The following is a 22,854-nucleotide window of genomic DNA, read 5'->3' on the forward strand; positions in this document are numbered from 1 at the left end:
ATGACATTTTTTTGTCATAGACTTTCCTGTGCTCTTCCTTCATACATTTTTTTACTTGATAGTATTATTACATTTTTCTTTTTAGATTAAGATACAGTTTAAGCATATGTTGCAGCTTACCAATCTTACCAAATGGCTGCATTTGTTTTCTTTTTTTTTCAGCCTTTAAAGCATATCATTTTTTTCTGACTATAGGTCAGTTATAACATGCAGCCTGGCTATTCTCTAGTCCAGCCTTTTTCAACCATGGTGCCCACTTTGGGGTGCCTTCAGGTTTCTTCAGATGTGCCTTGGAAAAATGCCTAAAAATTATCCAAAAATTGTATACAAGCCAGCGGCCTGTTGCCAGAGTTCTTACAACCAATGATGTCATTGGTTGATAAGGAAGTCAGGTGCCTGCACAGAATTCTTGTTTGCCCCTCCCGTACCCATCTCCATCAGCTTAGGGGTCACATTAGCTGAGCAAGGAAGACAAACTGAGGGAGAAGAGAAACATTGGAATACTAGTCAGTACCAGTGTGCAAAGGTGTATTTGCTTTGTAAGAATAAGTCACCCCTAACGTTAGGTGACCTGCATGTGTGGATGTCGCTGCATTATATAAAACTATTAGTTTAGTCTTTTTCATTTTACAATGAGGTGTCTCAAGATTGTCCATAATTTTAACCACTTCAGCCCCGGAAGACTTTACCCCCTTCCTGACCAGAGCACTTTTTGCGATTCGGCACTGTGTCGCTTTAACTGACAATTGCACGGTCGTGCGATGTTGTACCCAAACAAAATTTAAGTCCTTTTTTTCCCACAAATAGAGCTTTCTTTTGGTGGTATTTGATCATCTCTGCGGTTTTTATTTTTTGCGCTATAAACAAAAAAAGAGCGACAATTTTGAAAAAAACACAATATGGTAGTGAAGGGGTTAACACTAGGGGGCGATCAAGGGGTTAATGTGTTCCCTAGTGTGTGTTCTAACTGAAGGGGGGAGGGGACTGCCTAGGGGAAGAGATAGATCGCTGTTCATACTTTGTATGAACAGACGATCTGTCACTTCTCCCCTCAGAGAACCGGAATCTCTGTGTTTGCACACAGAGCTCCCGGTTCTCGGCGTGTTACGAGCGATCGCGGGAGCCCGGCGGTCACTGAGACCGCCGGGCACTCGCATCGATTCTGGGGGCGAGCAGTGGGTGCACCCCTAGTGGCCGCCTTTGGAGCCGGCATAACATGATGGCAATTCGCCTGCCTGTTTCATTCTGCCGCAGTATAACTGCGGCGGCTGGTCGGCAAGCGGTTAAAGGGTGCCTTGACTGAAAAAAGGCTGAGAGACACTGCTCTAGTCTAGCTCCGTGGATGTTTGATAATAAAAAAAAAAAAATACTTAAAATAAAAAGTTAAAAAACACAAACCTGTATTCTGAGCAGCAGGTGTCTGTTGGCATGTTCAAGCTTCTTCTGTTTGTTCTCGAGCTCCTTCGATCTCTGCTGTTCTCTTTGAAGTTTGCGTATATAATCTACAGAGGCCTTCAGAATGGTTCCCTTGTTCCACCTCATATCTCTGGAACATAAGATACAATTACGTTTAATCATTTAAATTTTTTGTTTAATTCTTTAATTATTAAAGTTGATGTTCATATATTACAAAACAACAACAAATAAAAAAAACAAAGACGTTTACAGTCATGGTCAAAACTATTGGCACCCCTGCATTTCTGTCAGATAATGCACCACTTTGCCCAGAAAATTGTTGAAATTACAAATGTTTAGGCATGTTTAGGTATTCTCATGTTTATTTCTTTTGTTTGTATAGGTATTATACAAAAACGAGAAGAACAAAAGCCAAATCTGACACATTCCACGCAAGACTCCAAAAATGGACTGGCCAAAATTATTGGCACCTTCTGAAAAAAAAAAGTTTGTGATGCTCCTGTATTTTTTAATTAAACTCACCTGTATTAACTAACAGGTGCTGACAATATAGAAATCACACCGGCAACCAGTTAAAATGGTGAAAAATTGACTCAACCTTTCTGTTATGTGTCTCTGTGTGTCACACGGAGCATGGAGAAGAGAAAGAGCAGCAAAGAATTGTCTGAGGATTTGAGGACAAAAATTGTAGAAAAGCATGGACAAGCTCAAGGATACAAATCTATCTCCAGAGATCTTGATGTTCCTGTGTCCACTGTGTACAACATTGTCAAAAAGTTTACAGCCCATGGCACTGTCGTTAATCTCCCTGGACATGGATGAAAGAGAAAAACTGACCAAAGATTGCAACGAAGGAATGTTCAACTGATGACTAAAGAACCTCAATCAGCTTCCAGACAAATTCAAGCTGACCTTCAGACACGTGGTGCAACTGTGTCAGCTCGCACTTTACGGCACCATCTGAATGAAAGGGACGGTAAGGTAGGAGACCCAGGAGGACCCCACTACTGACACAGAAACATAAAAAATCCAGTTTGGAGTTTGCCAAAACTTACCTGAGGAAGCTCAAATCCTTCTGGGAGAATGTGCTGTGGACAGACGAAACAAAATTACAGCTTTTTGGTAAAGCCAATCATTCAACTGTTTTCAGAAAAAGAAATAAGGCCTTTAAAGAAAAGAATACAGTCCTTACAGTCAAACATGGTGGAGGTTTACTGATTTTTTTGGGATTGCTTTGCTGCTTCAGGCACTGGATGTTTTGACTGTGTGCATGGCATTTTGAAATCTGAAGACTACCAAAGAATTCTGGGGTGCAACGTAGGACCCAGTGTCAGAAATCTGGGTCTTCGTCAGAGGTCATGGGTCTTCCAGCAGAACAATGACCCAAAGCACATGTCAAAAAAAGCACCCAGAAATGGTTTAAGATAAAGCACTGGAGACTACTGAACTGGCCAGCAATGAGTCCAGATCTAAATCCTATAGAGCACCTGTGGAGAGATCTCAAAACAGCAGTTGGGAAAAGGAACTCTTCCAATCTGAGAGACCTGGAGCAGTTGGCGAAAGAAGAGTGGTCCAAAATTCCAGTATAGAGGTGTAAGAAACTCATTGATGGTTACAGGAAGCCATTGATTTCAGTTATTTGGGTGTGCTACCAAATATTACATTGAGGCTGCCAATAATTATGTCCAGCCCATTTTTGGAGTTTTGCATGGAATGCGTCAGTTTGGCTTTTTGTTTATCCACTTTTTTGTGTCATACCAATACAAACAAAATAAATAAACATGAGAATGCCTAAACATTTGTAATCGCAACAATTTTCTGGGCGAAGTGGTGCATTATCTGACCAATGCAGGGGTGCCAATATTTTTGGTCATGACTGTATATACCAAGAACTATATATGCATTCTTAGTTTAAAGTTTCATGCATTCAAGGTGTTAAGCCGTCTTGAGAAAAAAAAAGAGCAAAGCCATCCCACATTAGCATGGCATTTTTCCACTGGGTAAAAAAAAAAAAACCTCCACCTCAGTTCAGCTAACCTCACCTGGTGCCCAAAGGGGTTTGGTACTCCGAGTTATGTAAAATTGTTTAAAAAACCTTGATGTAAGATAAACTGTGCAAATTACATTAAACCCCACAGATGTATACAAAAAGTTTTTTTTTTTTGCTTGGCAAGGCCCCAGCTTCAGTCAGCACAATGGACTTGGCTATAGAGAATAAAAGCCTGCCCATGCCAATGGAACATATGCCCTGACAAGCATACGGGCTACTAGAGGCCGGGCCACTGCAAGATGGAAAGGTCCCCCAACACTGGGAAGACGAGGTGCTAAAATATATTTAAATATTAGAGTTTTTGTCAACCCTGGTTAAAGGTTCTATTACCCCCCCAGTTCCCATCTAAAAATTGTTCTGGCTGTACATACACTTTAATACAATAATATAATTATAAGGGAGCATGCATAAAAAACTGCGGTAGATACTTCAGAATTTAGGTAAAATATTGTCAAAAAGTAAAAAATACAGTACTAAAATAATATTAATATCTAAATAATAATAAAAAAAAGTAAAAAAAAAAAAAAAACACTTAAAGTGGGGTTCCACCCAAAAAAACAAAAATACATAAAAAAATCCTAAAAAAAAAACAAAAAAAATTTGGATTTTTTTTTTCTTAACTTACCTCTAAATGCCTGTTGCTAGGGGGTCCCTTGTAGTCTGCCCCATCCAGTGCCTGGGCTGGTGACATCACTTCCCCCTCGGCACAGGAAGGGCTCCGCTCTGCTCCCTCCCTCCTGTCAATCATCTGGGACCCATTACAGGTCCCAGGTGACTGAGCGGCCAATCACGGCGTGCGGCGCCGCTCGCGCATGCGCAGTGGGTGCCAGGCTCTGAACGGAGGGGGAGACGAGCGGGGCTTCGATCCCCCACATCACTGGACCCAGGGACAGGTAAGTGTCCAATTGAAAGTCAGCAGCTGCAGTATTTGTAGCTGCTGACTTTTAATTTTTTTTTTTTTTCATGGGCCCCCTGGGTGGAATTCCTCTTTAATATGTACTTGAAGAAAATAAGGCACAGTTCCACTATAAGGATCCCTGAATCAACCCTCCTAACCCTCGTGTTGGGAATCGTATTGTAGGTATACTGTCCCCCTTTATTTTGTAAAGTGCTGTGAAAACTGTTGGCAAGATAACAATCCATTTTAATAATAATCATAACATTTAAAACTGAAGGAAAAAAAAAAACGTCCTCTTGCTTCTAGCAATTTCTTTATTCAATTTTTTTTATACACCCCAGACTCATTCTTGGCATCTAAGCGATAACAAGAACGGAGCCCAAGGAGAGAGAAGGGGGGTCAGGGAGAGAGGGGGGGGGGGTCAGGGAGAGAGAGAGAGGGGGGGTCAGGGAGAGAAAGAGAAGGAGGTCAGGGAGAGAGAGAGGGGGGTCAGGGTGAGAGAGAGAGGGGGTCAGGGAGAGAGAGAAGGGGGTCAGGGAGATAGAGGGGGGGTCTGGGAGAGAGAAAGAGGAGGGTCGGGGAGAGAGAGGGGGGATCAGGAAGAGTGGGGAAGGGTAAGTGAGAGAGAGAGAGAGAGCGGGTGGAAGGAGAGAGAGAGAGGGGGTCAGGGAGAAAGAAAGGGGGAGGGAGAGAGATAGAGGGGTCAGGGAGAGAGAGAGGGGGGCAGGAAGAGAGAGGGGGTCAGGGAGAGAGAGAGGGGGGGCAGGAAGAGAGATGGGGGTCAGGAAGCGAGGGGGGTCAGTGAGAGATATAGGGGTTCAGGAAGAGAGAAAGGGGGAGGGAGAGAGAGATGGGGGTCAGGGAGAGAGATGGGGGAGTCAGGAAGAGAGATGGGGGTCAGGAAGAGAGGGGGGTCAGGGAGAGAGAGAGATGGGGGTCAGGGAGAGAGATGGGGGAGTCAGGGAGAGAGAGAGGGGGGTCAGGGGTAGAGAAAGAGAGAGGGTAAGGGAGAAAGAGGGGGGTCAGGGAGAGAAGTAGAGATGGGGTTTAGGGAGAGAAGGAGAGGGGGGTCAGGAAGAGAGAGAGAGGGGGGTCAGCTTGAGTTGAGTTGCATGTTGATATAGCGCGGTCCTTTACCCCGAGGGGTCCCAACGAGCTTACAAACACATACACATACTACGGACAATTTAAAGACAGGATCTGATTAACCTATGAGCATGTCTTTTGGAGTGTGGGAGGAAACCCACGCAGGCACAGGGAGAACATGCAAACACCAGACAGATAGTGTCGTGGTTGGGATTTGAAACAGTGACCTTATTGCTGCTATGTGAGAGTGCTACCCACTACACCACTGTGGTGCCCCAGAGAGAGGGGGGTCAGAGAGAGAGAGGGAAGATAGGGAGAGAGAGAGAGGGGATCAGGGAGAGAGAGAAAGGGGGATCAGGGAGAGAGAGGGGGGGTCAGGGAGAGAGAGGGGGGCCAGGGAGAGAGAGGGCGGTCAGGGAGAGAGAGGGGGAGGCATGGGGGGAGAGGGGGGTAAGGGAGAGAGAGAGAGGGGGCCAGGGAGAGAGAGGGGAGGCAGGGAGAGAGAGGGGAGTCAGGGAGAGAGAGGGGCATCAGGGAGAGAGAGGGGGGTCAGGGAGAGAGAGAGGGGAGGCAGGGAGAGAGAGGGGGGTCAGGGAGAGAAAGGGTGTGTCAGGGAGAGAGAGAGGGGTCAGGGAGAGAGAGGGGAGGCAGGGAGAGAGAGGGGGGTCAGGAAGAGAGAGGGGACGTCGGAGAGAGGGGAGAGAGGGGGGTCAGGGAGAGAGAGAGAGGGGGGGTCAAGGGGGGAGAGAGGGGGGGTCAGGGAGAGAGAGGGGAGGCAGGGAGAGAGAGGGGGCGTCGGAGAGAGGGGGGTCAGGGAGAGAGAGAGAAAGGGGGGCAGGGAGAGAGGGGGGGTCAGGGAGAGAGAGGAGGGGTCTGGGAGAGAGAGGGGGTAGCAGGGTCTGGTCAGTGAAGGTGCTCACTCATTTGGAATGGTCTCGGGGGGGCTCTCTGGCTCATTCAGTAGTTTTTCAGTGTGGTTGTCGCTCAGCTGGTTCTTTTTAATCTTCCTGCCCACCTCTCCTTCACAGACGAAGCACACAGGAGGGGTGGGAGAAGGGATGAGTGTGAAGCTCAGGGCAATCTGCAGGCATGCTGGAGGTGGAGTGGACGGAGCAGTGTGGAGAATAGATCCTTTCCACCTAGGACAGTTGAACAGCAACTTGCACTTCCTGAGCCATCACCCGCACTGTCCGCACACAGTGACACAGACAGCAGAGGATGGAGCGGCCATCGGAGGAGGGAGGGGGAGGAGAGGAGCAGGTGGATGGGTTTTCCAGGGGGTGGGAACTCATTTTTGCACCCCTCAATTGCTTCTCTCACCGGCTTGTCACTTTTGACAGATGCTTCCCCACCTCCTCCCTCCCAGGGTCCGTGGCTGCGCCCTAGGTGGCAGTATGCCCTAGGCGACTGCCTAGATTGCCTAGTTGTAGCGCTGGCCCTGCATGCAAGTGCAGGAGTTACAGTACATCATCAGTGGCTGGCCAATAGAATGTCAGACTGGGAAGAAGACAGGAGGAAGAAGACAGGAGGAAGAAGACAGGAGGAAGATGTCAGCGGTGATGAAGGGGGAGCACAAATCTTCCATCAGTGGAAGATGGAACTGTAAAGGATAAGTGTGCAATAAAAATGAACATAATACCTGTGGCATAATTGTGGCAACACACCCACTCCAAAAGTGGTAAAGTCACACTTTAAAGTTTTTTTATATTTGAATGTTTCTTGTGTTTTTTGATAAACCTGAGAAACTGACCAATTCATTATCAATTAACTTATCACTTCACTTTGTTCCAAAAATCATTTATCGGAATCACCTGGTATACTGAACAGTGTGAGCCCCAACACATTGAAGCCACGGCCAGATATTCTGCTAATTCAACTTTTCCTGATTAGGTCTGTTTATAAATGTATTTATTTATTTATTTGCATGAAAAATGTCTCCTAATATACTTACGGGTCATTTGATTTGGGTATTAAAGTCCCTAATTCTTTTATACGGTCATTGATGTTAAATCTTCGTCTTCGTTCAACTGCAAAAAAAATATAATACATAAAGATGATCAGAGGCCGATATCTAAAACAGCATTCATTTGAAGAATTAAAACAAACGAACATAAAGCATGATGATGATGATGATAAGGGATATTTTGGCTTCAGTGAAAATACAGAACATATTGATGAACTCAACAAATATCAAGGTAAATAAAAAAAAAGGTGTTCACAAATCAAATAAGGTCTAGAAGTACCCAGAAAATGAGAGATCTGTACAATCCCATCTGTTACACATAGGGTTACGGGCAATTGTAGGGGTACATCAAATCACTAATAAGTTTAGCACACTCCCAGTTCATTTTGAGTATATTTAAGGATGACGTCCAATGCTGAAAGATTGTGACAGTCCTACACATTTGCCCCATATTCCCTATAGGAATTCTGATTTATAATTTCTGTTTGCATCGGGAAAAAAAACAAGACGGACTGGGATCAGTAATATAGTTTATCCTCCTGGGGGGGTTAGTATACTAATAAGATATTCTCTTGGGGGGGGGGGGGGGGGGTGTCAGTAGACTACTGGGGATGCAGATCCCTAGTGGTGCACTCTGTAGGATATCCTCTTGGGGGTCAATAGAGTAATAGGCTATCCTCTCAGAGGTCAGTAGATTACTAGGTGTGCAGATCCCCGCTAGTGCACTCTGTAGGATATCTTCTCTTGGGTCAGTACACTTATAGGATATCCTCCTGGGGGGGATCCGCAGAATAATAGGATATCCTCTTGGGGGGGTCCATAGACTGATAGAATATTCTCTCGGGGAGTCAGTAGACTACTCGGATATCCTCTCAGGGTCAGTAGACTATTGGGATATCCTCTTATGGGTCAGTAGACTACTCAGATATCCTCTCGGGGGTCAGTAGACTACTCGGATATCCTCTTGGGGGTCAGTAGACTACTCAGATATCCTCTCGGGGGCAGTAGACTACTCGGATATCCTCTTGGGGGTCAGTAGACTACTCGGATATCCTCTTGGGGGGCAGTAGACTACTCAGATATCCTCTCGGGGGCAGTAGACTACTCGGATATCCTCTTGGGGGTCAGTAGACTACTCGGATATCCACTCAGGGATCAGTAGACTATTTGGGTATCCTCTCAGGGGTCAATAGACTACTCTGAAATCCTCTCAGGGGTCAGTAGACTACTCGGATATCCTCTCGGGTGTCAGTAGCCTACTAGGTCTGCAGATCCCTGGTAGTGCACTCTGATTGAAAGGGGTGAGTAGAGTACTCGGATATCCTCTTGGGGGTCAGTAGACTACTCAGATTTCCTCTCAGGGGTCAGTAGACTACTCGGATATCCTCTCGGGTGTCAGTAGACTACTAGGTCTGCAGATCCCTGGTAGTGCACTCTGTAGGATATCCTCTTGGGGGTCAGTAGACTAATAGGTTATCCTCTCAAAGGTCAGTAGATTACTAGGTCTGCAGATCCCTGGTAGTGCACTCTGTAGGATATCCTCTTGGGGGTCAGTAGACTAATAGGTTATCCTCTCAGAGGTCAGTAGATTACTAGGTGTGCAGATCCCCGGTAGTGCACTCTGTAGGATATCTTCTCTTGGGTCAGTAGACTAATAAAATATCCCCTGGGGGGGTCAGTACACTTATAGGATATTCTCCTGGGGAGATCCGCAGACTAATAGGATATCCATCTGGGGGGGTCCGTAAACGAATAGAATATTCTCTATGGGGTCCGTAGACTAATAGGATATCCTCTTGGGGCTCAGTAGATTACTAGGATATCCTCTTGGGAGTCAGTAGACTACTAGGTGTGCAGATCCCCAGAAGTGCTCTCTGTAGGATATCCTCTTGGGGCTTAGTAGACTAATGGTGGCTATATATGGTTTGATTTTTTTTTTAATCTCTTCGATGTGCAATTCAATCATAACTATCAAATCTGCAGACAATTATCAATCACTCTTCATCAGTGGCCGTACTATGTTCATGAATACAATAGGATTTCAATCGATTATGAGATTACATGATGAAAACAAAGATGTGAATGATAATTTAAGATTGTAAATTAGAATCGTATCTTAATAATCAACTGAATTTCTATTTTTCTTGTGTGGTATACACTCGAGAAAGATCAATTGGAAAGTAAATTGGACATTTATTGAAGCTTGTATGGCCACCATAAGATGCTCTCAGTGCTTTCATTAATGTTATTTAATAGAGAAAGGTAAATAAGACCCCCTGCTTTAGTATGCAGACTGTTTTAATTTACAATTTATTCATTAATTCAAAGGGTAACACAACTTGCACATGTACTGTACAAACTCATCCAACAGCACAGTCAAGTTCCTCCACCCCAAATTCGCTTATCCATGTCTTTATGGGCCTTGCTTTATGCACTGGTCCAAATCATTTGGTGGAGGGGGGATTATGGTGTGGGGTTGTTTTTCAGGGGTTTGGCTTGGCCCCTTAGTTACAGTGAGGGGAACTCTTAAGGCGTCAGCATACCAAGACATTTTGGACAATTCCATGCTCCCAACTTTGTGGGAACAGTTTGGGGATGGCCCCTTCCTGTTCCAACATGACTGAGCACCAGTGCACAAAGCAAGGTCCATAAAGACATGAATGAGCGAGTTTGAGGTGGAGGCCCACTGTGACTGGCCTGCACAGAGTCCTGACCTCAACCTGATAGAACACTTTTGGGGGGAATTAGAGGGGAGACTGCGAGCCAGGCCTTCTCGTCCACATCAGTGCCTGACATCACAAATGTGCTTCTAGAAGAATGGTCAAACATTCCCATAGACACACTCCTAAACCTTGTGGACAGCCTTCCCAGAGGAGTTGAAGCTGTTATATCTGCAAAGGGTGGGCCAACTCAATATTGAACCCTACGGACTAAGACTGGGATGCCATTAAAGTTCATGTGCGTGTAAAGGCAGGCGTCCCAATACTTTTGTAGATCTATACTCAGACAAAAAAAAGTAACAAAAAAACACTTATTTTAACTTTTTTTTAGTTCTATATATATATATATATATATATATATATATATATATATATATATATATATTTTTTTTTTAATAAAGCAGACTTGACGGACCACTTGGTCTTTTTTCTGCAGTCACTCTTCTACTCTTCTATGTTTAAGGCCGGGTTCACACTGCTGTGAATAAGATCCAAGTTTCCATGCATCCAAGTCACATGACAGGCGACTGTGACCGGCTCTCAATGGAGCTGGTTGACACACCTCCGGGGCAGCTGCGGTTTGCACTAGAAAAGGGTCCCGTGTGTCTTTGGCTCCATTTCAGGTCCCAATTCAGGCAAAAACTTGGACCTGATTTGCACCTGAAACAGGGACACACCGGACCCCCTGCTGCAAGCCATGGCCACAGCTAGTATAAACCTGGCCTTAAAGGGGCTGTAAAGATAAAAGTTTTTTTCACCTTAATGCATTCTATGCATTAAGGTGAAAACACATCCGACAATACCGCCCCCCCCCCCCCAGCCCCCCCCCGTTTTACTTACCTGACCCCTCGAAAGTCCCGAGTTCGCTCCCGAAATCCTCTTCGCCGTGCAGCCTGGCTAGAGTTGATTGGCTAGAGTGGATGGATTGAAAGCAGCGCAGTCATTGGCTCGCGCTGCTGTCAATCACATCCAATGACGCGGCGCGCTGGGGGCGGGGCCGAGTGATACCTTGAGCGGCTATGGCCGCCGGCTGTATCATGGGAGCGCGCCCGTAAGCACTCAACACCATGCGAGAGAGCTTGCATGAAAGTGTTGAGTCCTTGCGGGTCAGAGCAGAGACAGCCGCCGAGGGACCACAGAAGACCAGGTTCGGGGCCACTCTGTGCAAAACGAGCTGCACAGTGGAGGTAAGTATAACATGTTTGTATTTTTAAAAAAAAATAGCTTTAGTGATCCTTTAATGTTTCTTTAAATGTAACAATGACCACAACTTACCTCTAGAGGGAGACATTGTACTTGAAATCACATTATTAAAAGTCTAATTCTGTAACTGCCTTTATTTTGTGCTCAGTTTTGCATTATATAATGTATGACACATAGGCCTGTGCTTCTACACCCAACGATAGAAAGGGGACTCATATGGGTTGATTTACTAAAGGCAAATTGCCCCAGATCTTAGTAAATGAGGTAAAGCTTCACTTTACAAAGAATAACCAATCACATGCAAGGAAAATAAAAAAAAAACAGCATATTTGCTTGCACATGATTGGATGATGGAAGCCAGCAGAGAAAAAGGGAGAGCTCTCTGCTGGCTTCCATCATCCAATCATGTGCAAGAAAAAATGCTGTTTTTATTATTTTCTTTGCATGTAATTGGTTGTTCTTTGTAAAGTGAAGCTTTACCTCATTTACCCCCTTTCTATCGTTGGGTGTAGAAGCACAGGCCTATGTGTCATACATTATATTATAATGCAGAGTGCAACTGCACAGTTAATTAGACTTTAGTAAATAATTTCCATATTTTACTTATTCCAAGTCAATATCTGAGAACGTGTTGATGGCAGTGTAACCAGGCATCAAATAGTTTCAGAAGGTACTCCCCAATGACGGCATTCATATTTTTACTTAATGTGACAAAACAAGCTTTTAAAACATGTTTTCAGCACCAAGTTCTGAAGATCTGGGGAAAGCAGTAGAGTCTATGCAGTAGAATAAAGGTCCATGTCACATTAGAAGTAAGAATAATAAATATGGAAATCATTGATAAAAATGTCCCTCTCTCCCCCTTTATTTATTTTTTTTGTTTCATGTAATTTTTGAAACATTGATGAAGAGGGATTTTTGCCGCATTGGCTACCTTTTGTTATTCTGTTGTGACTTGTAATACCAATAAAAGACTTCTGACTCTTAAGATTATTGTTTGGTGCTCTTTTTGGCTCATTGGCCTTACAAAGAGCAGAGAAATTTACCTCGCGGAAGCATTAAAGAGATTTATCTAATTGTCAGGATGATTTTGCTCCCAACCAGCAGATAGCAGTGTATAAAAGCTACTAAAGCAACAGCCATACAAGAGAATATTGGCATGTATGAGCAGAAAGTTCAACCTACTTAGATTGTGATTGTCCTTCTTCTGTCTTTCCTTGGCCAGCGCCCTTGCTTCTGACTCTGAAAAACAATAATGAGAGAAGTTGAATATTAAAATATTAAAGTATAGAACTTGTATATTTTGAGTTACACTGCTATTAGGAACCCTGCCAGAGGAAACCTATAGGAGCTGCCTTTGCAGAATTGCTTTCAATGGTGCAAGCTCAAAATCCTTCAACCATTCTGTCTTTAATACTGATCATTTACAATCAATTTATTAATTTTCTTTGGGATTAATAAAATATTCTGAATCTGAACATAGTAGGGAGGTGTTCTTTAGCTCACAAACGAAAACTGGGGAGGTAGATAACATTGTTTGAGATTTTATTTTATTGCACAGGAAGTTAGAAGGAAACAGGATTCCAGAAAATGAACTGAAAAAAGAAGGACTAGTAAGCTGCAATAGAGTACATTTTTGTTCTTGGGTATAGATAAGATACACTTTAGGAAGCATAGCTGGAATCAAAGGGGGCTGCCCTTGAGTTTGCATTTTTCAAAACAAGTTTTGCAATGGTAGTCCCAAAATTTCTGCTCTAATGCCGCGTACACACGAATGGACTTTTCGACCGGACTGGTCCGACGGACCGAGTCCGGCGGACAATTCGACCGTGTGTGGGCTTCATTGGACCTGCAGCTGACTTTTGCGGTACAAAATCTGACGGACTTTAGATTTGGAACATGTTTCAAATCTTTCCGACGGACTTGAGTCCGATCGAAAAGTCCGCTCGTCTGTATGCTAGTCCGATGGACGAAAACCAACACTAGGGCAGCTATTGGCTACCAACTTCCTTATTTTAGTCCGGTCATACATCATCACGTACGAATCCGTCGGACTTTGGTGTGATCGTGTGTAGGCAAGTCTGTTCGTTGGGAAAGTCCGTCGGAAGTCCACCGAAAGTCTGTCGGATAGACTGTCGGACCAGTCCGGTCGAAAAGTCCGCCGTGTGTACGCTGCATTAGGGTCATTTTTTTTTAGGTATTATTATTGATAAATACATAGCCCATTTACTGACTTATAAATTCATGTGTGGGATACAGACATTGTTATATCAGAAATCTAGGATTTTGTTTTATCTGGCGGCATTTCTCATGACCTGCTCCTGAGGGAGATTTGGAGCTGCCAAAGTTTACTTTTCCTATTAACAAGCTGGTGATTGGTTGCTCAGACTGCCTAGCGACCAATCACCAGCTTGTTAATAGGTAAAGTTAACTTTGGCAGCTCCTGCTCTCCTGTCCAGTGCTGCGCTCCGCTGTAAGTCTCTCTGCATCCTAAATCAGTGAAGGTGTCATTCATTGGTTTTCATTTTTTTAATGCTATATGTAATATAGCATTAAAATATTTACTTAACAAGGCAGTAATGGTGTGTACAGTGCCTATAGCAGCCAATCATATTTTATCCTTATTTTATTTATCACAGTCAGATCAATGAAATAGGCTTTATGTTAATATTGTTGAAGTTGTTAATAATATTTCTAATCAGAAACGAATACAGTGTAGTGCAGCAGTAAAAAACAGTCCATAAAGTCCCATAAGGATATGATCACATACACATCCAATTTTGTAGTGACGTGTTCATGAAATACAAGTGAAAAAAACAAACAAACAAGTGAAGTGATTCCGCAACACCTATAATAGATATCATCAGAAATGAATACATGTGTAGCACAGCAGTAAAAAAACAGTCCACAAAATCCCATAAAGATGCGATCACATAAACAAATGAAGTATTCCCGAAATAAAAATAAAAAAACAAACAAACAATATGCGCTTATCTACTTCAAAGTACCCGGTGCCTATTCTTCATGCTCTGTGATTATCACCAAGCGAAGTGCCTGCTCACCTCCATACAGATCAAAAACAGCCTAACTCCTCACAACCCAGATAAATGGCTCCACTCCTTCTCTCCTCCTCGGTGGGATATGAACTCCCATCCTCACAGGTCCCCACGGATCATATAAGTATTGAAGCAGAAAGAACAGACATAGTGTACTATCGTAAAATCTCTTTTATTATACCCCGCTTAAAAGTTGCATTTACAAAAGAATAAAATCAAACATGTTTTGATATGTCATCCGACTCACCACCTCATTCAGCGGGACTCCGGTAAACATCACAGAGATCTACTCCTCCCCAGACGCGTGTCGCCACGCAATAGGGCTTCTTCAGTAGGTGGAGTACTGGGCCTCTAGTAATGTTATATAGCTTCTAATACATCTCTATAGCAATCACATAACTGTCTCACGGAAACCGGAAGTAAGACGCCGCTCTCACTATCTAAAACGGCCGGCACTACAATTTCCTCATTATAGTGAGGCTTTCATTGCATTTGGAGAGTGATGTGCCCCAAGCTAGAGAGCAGGGAAATTGTAGTTCCGGCAGTTGGAGGATGTGAGAGCGGCGTCTTACTTCTGGTTTACGTGAGACTCTTATTTGGTTGCTATAGAGATGTATTAAAAGCTATATAACGTCACTAGAGGCTCAGTACTCCACCTACTGAAAAAACCCTATCACATGGCGACACGCGTCTATGGGAGGAGTAGATCTCTGTGACGTTTACCGGAGTCAAGCCGAATGAGGCGGTGAGCCGGATGACATATCAAAACATGTTTGATTTTAATCTTTTGTAAGTGCAACTTTTAAGCGGGGTATAATAAAAGAGATTTTACGATAGTACACTATGTCTATCCTTTCTGCTTCGATACTTATATAATACGTGGGGACCTGTGAGGATGGGAGTTCATATCCCACCAAGGAGGAGAGAAGGAGTGAAGCCATTTATCTGAGTTCTGAGGAGTTAGGCTGTTTTTGATGTGTACGGAGGTGAGCAGGCACTTCGCTTGGTGATGGATAATCACAGTGCATGAAGAATGGGCACTGGGTGCTTTGAAGTAGATAAGCACATATTCACGGAGGACTTCACTTGTTTGTTTGTTTTTTTATTTTTATTTCAGGAATACTTCAAATGTGTATGTGATCGCATCTTTATGGGATTTTGTGGACTGTTTTTTACTGCTGCGCTACACATGTATTAATTTCTGATGATATCTATTATAGGTGTTGCGGAATCACTTATACAGTGGTTGGCTGGTCAGCATTGTATCGTTTTGTATATAATTTATTTGTTTGTTTTAGTTTCCCAGATTCGTTTAGGATTTGCGCTGATTGTTACAATCTTATTTTGTTATTAATATTTATTTTTGTAACTTAATTCTGCATAAAACATTTAATGTCATGAGATAATTTATGAGGACGTGTTTAGGGGCAGAATTAGGGGCGAGGCAATGTAGGGGTTGGGTGGTGCAACTGGTGGCGAATAACTCTTAAGGCCTGGCTAGTAGCTCAGGAATTGAAATTTTGAGCCCTGCTTTACATTAAGGGGCACATTTATAAAGCAGTGAATCTAACATTTATAAAGCAGTGAATCTAACACTCACCAAATATTCAATGCAGGTGAATCTTCCAAATGCATGTGGTTTAAGTGACAGCAATTGGTTTACCACCAGTGAATGTTTGAGAAAGATCACAGTTATTGCTTTAAAGCGGAGTTCCACCCAAAAATGGAATTTCCGCTTTAAGGGAGGTGATCCCCTGACTTGCCACATTTGGCATGTCATTTTTTTGGGGGGGCTATACCCTCTTTTTAGAGGGTCCCAGCTCCCACTTCCCCCTCCCTCTCGGCAATTATCTGGGACACGTCACAGGTCCCAGATGATTGCCTGGCCAGTCACGGCGCGCGTATGCGCAGTGGGTGACGGCGCTGCAGAGAGGAGGGGGAGACGAGCGGGGCTTCATTCCTCCACATCGCTGGATCCTAGGACAGGTAAGTGTCCGATTATTAAAAGTCAGCAGCTGCAGTATTTGTAGCTTCTGACTTTTATTTTTATTTTTTAAGCAGAACTCCGCTTTAAGAAAGGCCCCAAAGTATCCTGGGCTGGAAGTAACAGCCGCAAAAACGTATTTGCCCACTAGATGGCACTCAGCAACCACTTTGATTGCCTTTATAGCAACTGCCTGTCAGTCTGATCTCTACAAATGCCTGCACACATACACCTAGATCTTGTTTCTTTTGTTTGAATGCATGTTGTAATGTAGCGATGGTTAAATGTGGAACAGTGTACACCCTATGGTGATTAAACAGTAACAATACACCTTCATGTATACAGGAAACATTTGCTGGAAGCAATAAAGGATACAAAGTTTTAAACAACAGAAAAATCTATCTTCTAGATTGTAAACTCTAAGGAGCAGGGTCCTCTTATTCCTTCTGTATTGAATTGTATTGAAAATGTAATGTCTACCCCCATGTTGTAAAGCGCTGTGCAAACTGTATATAAATCCTGTATTATAATAGTATTGCTGAATGGCCAGGAGCCCGAATTATATAATTCTATTACAAATCCAGATACCTCTTATAGTGCAGCCAATTGCCATTGGCTTTCAGGGACATCTCCTGGCTTTACAGAGTTTGGGAATGCCCCTTTCTGGTTCACTTATACCAATATAATCTATTTATGTCCTCAGGAATTTAAGTCTTTATTACGGTACTAAAGAGAAGGCTTTACAGTGAGAAAAGAGAGGGACCAATCCTGACTTAATAAATATTTTTCAAATCCTGGTCTGCAATACTGAAATTCTGAATCACATTAGCTAAGTGGTTAGCACTTCCACCAAACAGCACTAGGGTTGTTGGTTCAAATCCCAACCACGACACTACCTGTCTGGCGTTTGCATGTTCTTCCTGTGCCTGTGTGGGTTTCCTCCCACCCTTCAAAGATGAGCTAATTGGACCTAGTATGTATGAATGTGAGTTTAGGGACCTTAGGTTGTAAGCTCATCAAAGGCAGGGACTGATAAGATTCTACTATGTATGTAAAGCGCTGTGTCAGTTGTGCTATATAAGTACCTGTAATCAATAAAACTAATTATGTCTGATTTTCAGTACATGACTTGGTATAGCATGGAGAAGCTTCATGGCACCTTGGGCAAACTTCACATTTTATTATTTATTTTATTTTATTATTTATTATTTTTTTTATTTGTTATTTATTTTGTATATTTTATTTTATTATTTATTTTTGACTTTTTATTATTTATTTTATTTTCTAAAACTGTTGCACACAGATTCTGCTGCAGCTGTGCCTAGTAACCAATCAGTTTGTAGGTTCTATTGTCAAACCTTAAAGTGTTACTAAACCTAGGAGCTTGCATTCACTATATCTGGTCTCCCACAGAACATGGAAATGCAATAATTTTAGTAAACATAAATTGCTAAATACCTTTTCTTATCAGCAGTATATAGCAGTCTTGTGACTTGTATCAGTGTCTAGTTAAAGCTTCTAGGAGGAGATTTCATTCTCCTCTGACTGTCCTATGAGGCTGCAGGACCCCTGACTTTCCATCTGGACAGTGCTGAATGGCCCTGTGTTGATCACATGCATCCTCCCACAAAAAACAAAACAAAAACAAAAAAAAAACCTCTAGCAATACACACCATAATGAGTATGTTCAGAGTGCCCCCAGGGCTCTGTTCTATCAGGAGATTGATTGGGGACTGTGGAAGAAGGAGAGGATTAGAGAAGACAGGATCAAACAGCCTTTTTACACAATGCGACAATGCAGAGGATTAACCCCTTAGGTTCCACAGTGAGTATAACAAACATACTTTACTACATATACAGAATGATTTTACTGTTGTGGGTTTAGTAACATTTTAATTGAACAAGCTAAAGTTAGGAGCTGATTGGTTACTACGCACAGCTGCACCAGATTCTATATATCTCCCCCATAGTAGTTGTAAGAAACTGGAGTCTGCCTTTATATGTATGCCTGGAGCTGGGAATTAGGGTGTTGACCAGAATGCTTTATGTTATTAGTTATGGGTATACATGACTGTTATTAAATAGTACTCTAGATTGAACAACCTTCCATGGTCTAGTCCTGAATTTAACTTTTCAAGAATATACAGCAGCCTATGGGGTTGATTTATTAAATGCAAATACTGTAGACTGTGCACTTTGCAAAGTGCAGTTGCATTCTTCAAGGGTAGTTGCTCCAGAGATTAGTGAATGAGGGAAAGCTCTGATGATTTCCACCATCCAATCATGTACAAGCAAAAATGCTTTTTTTTTGTTTTTCCTTGCATATGATTGGGCAATTTTTGCAAAGTGAAGATTTACCTCATTTACTAAGCTCTGGAGCAACTGCACTTGCAGAGTGCAAATGCATTTTGCAAAGTGCACAGTCAATTTGCCTTTAGTAAATCAACTCCTATGTATCAGAAGAAACGCTAGCATGAAGGTGCTGTGTTGACTATATGCATAAGGTGCTAGTTCACCTTCCCAGCTTGCCACTGAGAGCCTGAGCCAGTAAATGAGGTGAAACTTCACTTTGCAAAGAACACCCAATCCGTGCATCTGCACATTGCAAAGTGCACAGTATATTTGCCTTTAGTAAATCAGCCCCATAAACTTTATTGTTCCTAAAAAAAAAAAAAAAAACAAAAAACAAGCCCCCCTAATACTTACCAACTTTTTTATATAGAAAAGAGTGAGACCAAAAGCAATGAGGGCATTACATTAAAGATGTAGTTGACAGTAAGAGAGGAGTTCCCTTGGAAAGATCTCCTTTAACTTCCTGTTGTGTCCGGAGATGGGAAATTATGTAAAATCTCCCCAATAGTACAAGCCATAGATGATTTGATTTTCTTCCCTTCCACCACGGATGTAAGGAAAGAAAATCGCCCGATTCCCTCATTAATACAGTCAGTGTTGATGGGGGAATCGCTACTGCAGAGCTATTGTTTTCTGCCAGCAGGGAGCAAGGAAAACCTTCTCAGATTGGCAGAACACAATGATTACTGCTAGCGGCTATAGCCACCGGCAGCAATCACATGTAACAAAATCCGACAGGCTGACTGTACCCAAGTCGATCGATGAATTGCCTTGGGTACAACTAGCCTGCCCATAGATGGATCGATCCATCCATGGTTGGCTTAAAGCAGAGTTCCACCCAAAAGTGTAATCTCCGCTCATCTGCTTCCCCCCTCCGGTGCCACATTTGGCACCTTTCAGGGGGGAGGAGGGAGCGGGGACCTGAGGAGTGGCTCCCACAATGTATTGGATGTTTTTATATGACTTTTTTTTTTTTTTTTTATCAACAATTAAATATATCTTGAATTTTTTTATAAAATAACATTTTGGTCTGGCACTCCTTTCTATATTTTTATGGTTTCAGCAATTGTTGGGTGCCCATCGAGGGAAACCTTGCTGTGTGGGAGCCACCTCGCCAGAGCTATGGAGCGTGTTGGAAGTTTTCCATCATCTGACTACACTTGCAAGTCTAAAAGTTCCCAGCACCTCTTTGAGTATGTTGTTGTGAATCATGAAAGATGTTTGGGGCTCTTTAATGATTTTGGTTTGGCATTTTTTTGTGTTAGTTCACCCCAGGGTTTTCAACCAGTGTTCCATGGAATTCTAGGGTTCCTCCAGAAGTTTCCAGGGGTTTCATGGAATTCTAGGGTTCCTCCAGAAGTTTCCAGGGGTTCCATGGAATTCTAGGGTTCCTCCAGAGGTTTCTAGGGGTTCCATGGAATTCTAGGGTTCCTCCAGAGGTTTCTAGGGGTTCCATGGAATTCTAGGGTTCCTCCAGAGGTTTCTAGGGGTTCCATGGAATTCTAGGGTTCCTCCAGAGGTTTCTAGGGGTTCCATGGAATTCTAAGGTTCCTCCAGAGAATTCCAGGGGTTCCATGGAATTCTAGGGTTCCTCCAGAGGTTTCTAGGGGTTCCCTGAGCAATGAGCAATTTCTACCTCTCAGATAAGTTCTCACTGACACCATTGATCTTTTCAGCCATCTGTAAGGGGGGGATTCTTATGACCCAATGATCACAAGTGTAAGGAGCATTCCTCCCACTGATCATCACACTAATGTATCATGAGATGTAGATAGTCATTTTTACCAGGAGTTCCCTGAGACCATAGAGATATTTCAAGGGTTCCTCTGTGTTGAAAGGGCTGGGTAAGTCGGGTTTAAGCCTTCAGTGTTTTATTGCTGTCCATGCTTTCCAATCTAATGCCCCCCCCCCCCCCCATTTCCTGTATTGTGGTTAAACGAACAGGAAGTGAGGGGAAAATTCTCTCGGGGGCCAATCTATCCAAGACTAAAAAAATTGGACTGGAGTAAGGCTTTAAAAAGAGGACATACAGACAGGGGAATCTGTAATACGAGTGACATTAAGCCACTGCCTACTCTGTTGGATTTTGCTGGTTTCATCCATGAAGGAATTCAAGAAATATTAAAGGTTCGTATTTTTTAAAATTAAAATAAAAAACATGTCATACTTACCTGCTCTGTGCAATGCCCATGGGGGCACTTGTACGCGCTCGCTCACGAGCTGGGCTGCTTGCATCTATTCATACACACAGCCCTGCTGAGCCCCACCCTCTGCTCACAGGTTTGGACTGACAACAGCAGGAGCCAATTGCTTCAGTTGCTTTCAGCCAAACCTATGAGAGGCGAGAGAAGGGAGAAGAGATGCTACAAATTGCACAGTGCTTGACCGAGATTGGGCTTAGGTGAGTACTTAGGGGGGCTGCACTTAAAAGATATTTTTACCTTAAGGCATACAATGCCTTAAGGTAAAAATCCCCCCCAAAAAACACTTTAACATATACTATATTGCCAAAAGGCATCCCAGTCTAATGCCCCGTACACACGGTCGGATTTTCCGACGGAAAATGTGTGATAGGACCTTGTTGTCGGAAATTCTGACCGTGTGTAGGCTCCATCACACATTTTCCATAGGAATTTCCGACACACAAAGTTTGAGAGCAGGCTATAAAATTTTCCGACAACAAAATCCGTTGTCGGAAATAACGATCGTGTGTACACAAATCCGACGCACAAAGTGCCACGCATGCTCAGAATAAATTAAGAGACGAAAGCTATTGGCTACTGCCCCGTTTTTAGTCCCGACGTACGTGTTTTACGTCACCGCGTTCAGAATGATCGGATTTTCCGACAACTTTGTGTGACTGTGTGTATGCAAGACAAGTTTGAGCCAACATCCGTCGGAAAAAATCCTAGGATTTTGTTGTCGGAATGTCCGAACAAAGTCCGACCATGTGTACGGGGCATTATTCCATAGGGTTCAATATTGAGTTACTCATCCTTTGCAGCTATAACAGCTTCAACTCTTCTGGGAAGGCTGTCCACAAGGTTTAGGAGTGTATCTATGGGAATGTTTGACCATTCTTCCAGAACTGCATTTGTGAGGTCAGGCCCTGATGTTGGACAAGAAGGCTTGGCTCGCAGTCTCTGCTCTAATTCCTCCCAAGGGTGTTCTATCGGGTTGAGGTCAGGACTCTGTGCAGGCCAGTCAAGTTCCTCCACCCCAAACTCACTCATCCATGTCTTTATGGACCTTGCTTTGTGCACTGGTGCTCAGTCATGTTGGAACAAGAAGGGACCATCCCCAAACTGTTCCCACAAAGTTGGGAGTATAAAATTGTCCAAAATGTCTTGGTATGCCGATGCCTTAGGAGTTCCCTTCACTGAAACAAAGGCGCCGAGCCCAACCCCTGAAATACAAGGTCCATAAAGAAATGGATGAGTGAGTTTTGGGTGGAGGAACTTGACTTACCTGCACCCAATAGAACACCTTTGGGATGAATTAGAGTGGAGACTGTGAGCCAGGCCTTCTCATCCAACATTAGTGCCTGACCACACAAACACGCTTCTGGAAGAATGTTTAAACCTTCCCATATACCAGGAGTAGGCAACCTCTGCCCTCCAGCTGTGGTGAAACCACAAGTCCCTTGAGACATTGCAAGACCCTGACAATCACAGGCATGACTCCTAGAGGCAGAGACACGATGGGATTTGTAGTTTCACCACAGCTGGAGGGCTCAGGTTGCCTACCCCTGCCATAGACACACTCCTAAACCTTGTGAACAGCCTTCCCAAAAGAGTTGAAGCTGTTGTAGCTGCAAAAGGTGGGCCAACTCAATATTGAACCCTACGGACTAAGACTGGGATGCCATTAAAGTTCATGTGCGTGTAAAGGCAGGTGTCCCAATACTTTTGGTAATATAGTGTAATTCGTCAACAAGATGAATGAGAGTCTCAAGATTCAAACGGACTTTCTCCATTGTTTAGAAGCACCCCTCCCGTGGCAAAACCCCAACACCACGCCATATATACATTATTCTACCTTCCTATAATCTTATAATAATTTCTTTATGCTCCCTCCCAGCCTCATCCCAATTCCAATTCAGTTTCTACTTGCATGGCGATTGCTT

At 43.3% G+C, this 22,854-nt stretch overlaps 1 protein-coding gene across 20 annotated transcripts in view; it reads right to left on the minus strand.

The window, feature by feature from the left end:
• Nucleotides 1-22,854, minus strand: part of MITF (melanocyte inducing transcription factor) — a 367,954-nt gene that overhangs the window by 15,166 nt on the left and 329,934 nt on the right. For 9 of the 20 annotated variants that reach the window (XM_073592102.1, XM_073592093.1, XM_073592101.1 and 6 more), the window contains 5 exons: nt 18,050-18,109; nt 12,522-12,578; nt 7,402-7,477; nt 2,472-2,504; nt 1,399-1,546 (listed from right to left, as the gene is read on the minus strand). In XM_073592102.1, coding sequence (XP_073448203.1) covers nt 1,399-1,546; nt 2,472-2,504; nt 7,402-7,477; nt 12,522-12,578; nt 18,050-18,109 — 374 coding nt within the window. The remainder of the gene's footprint in view (nt 1-1,398; nt 1,547-2,471; nt 2,505-7,401; nt 7,478-12,521; nt 12,579-18,049; nt 18,110-22,854) is intronic. The other 11 variants (XM_073592107.1, XM_073592108.1, XM_073592106.1 and 8 more) reach the window with 3 other exon arrangements.

Source organism: Aquarana catesbeiana, linkage group LG07 (assembly GCF_042186555.1).
Source record: "Aquarana catesbeiana isolate 2022-GZ linkage group LG07, ASM4218655v1, whole genome shotgun sequence".
Taxonomy (NCBI): Eukaryota; Metazoa; Chordata; class Amphibia; order Anura; family Ranidae; genus Aquarana; species Aquarana catesbeiana.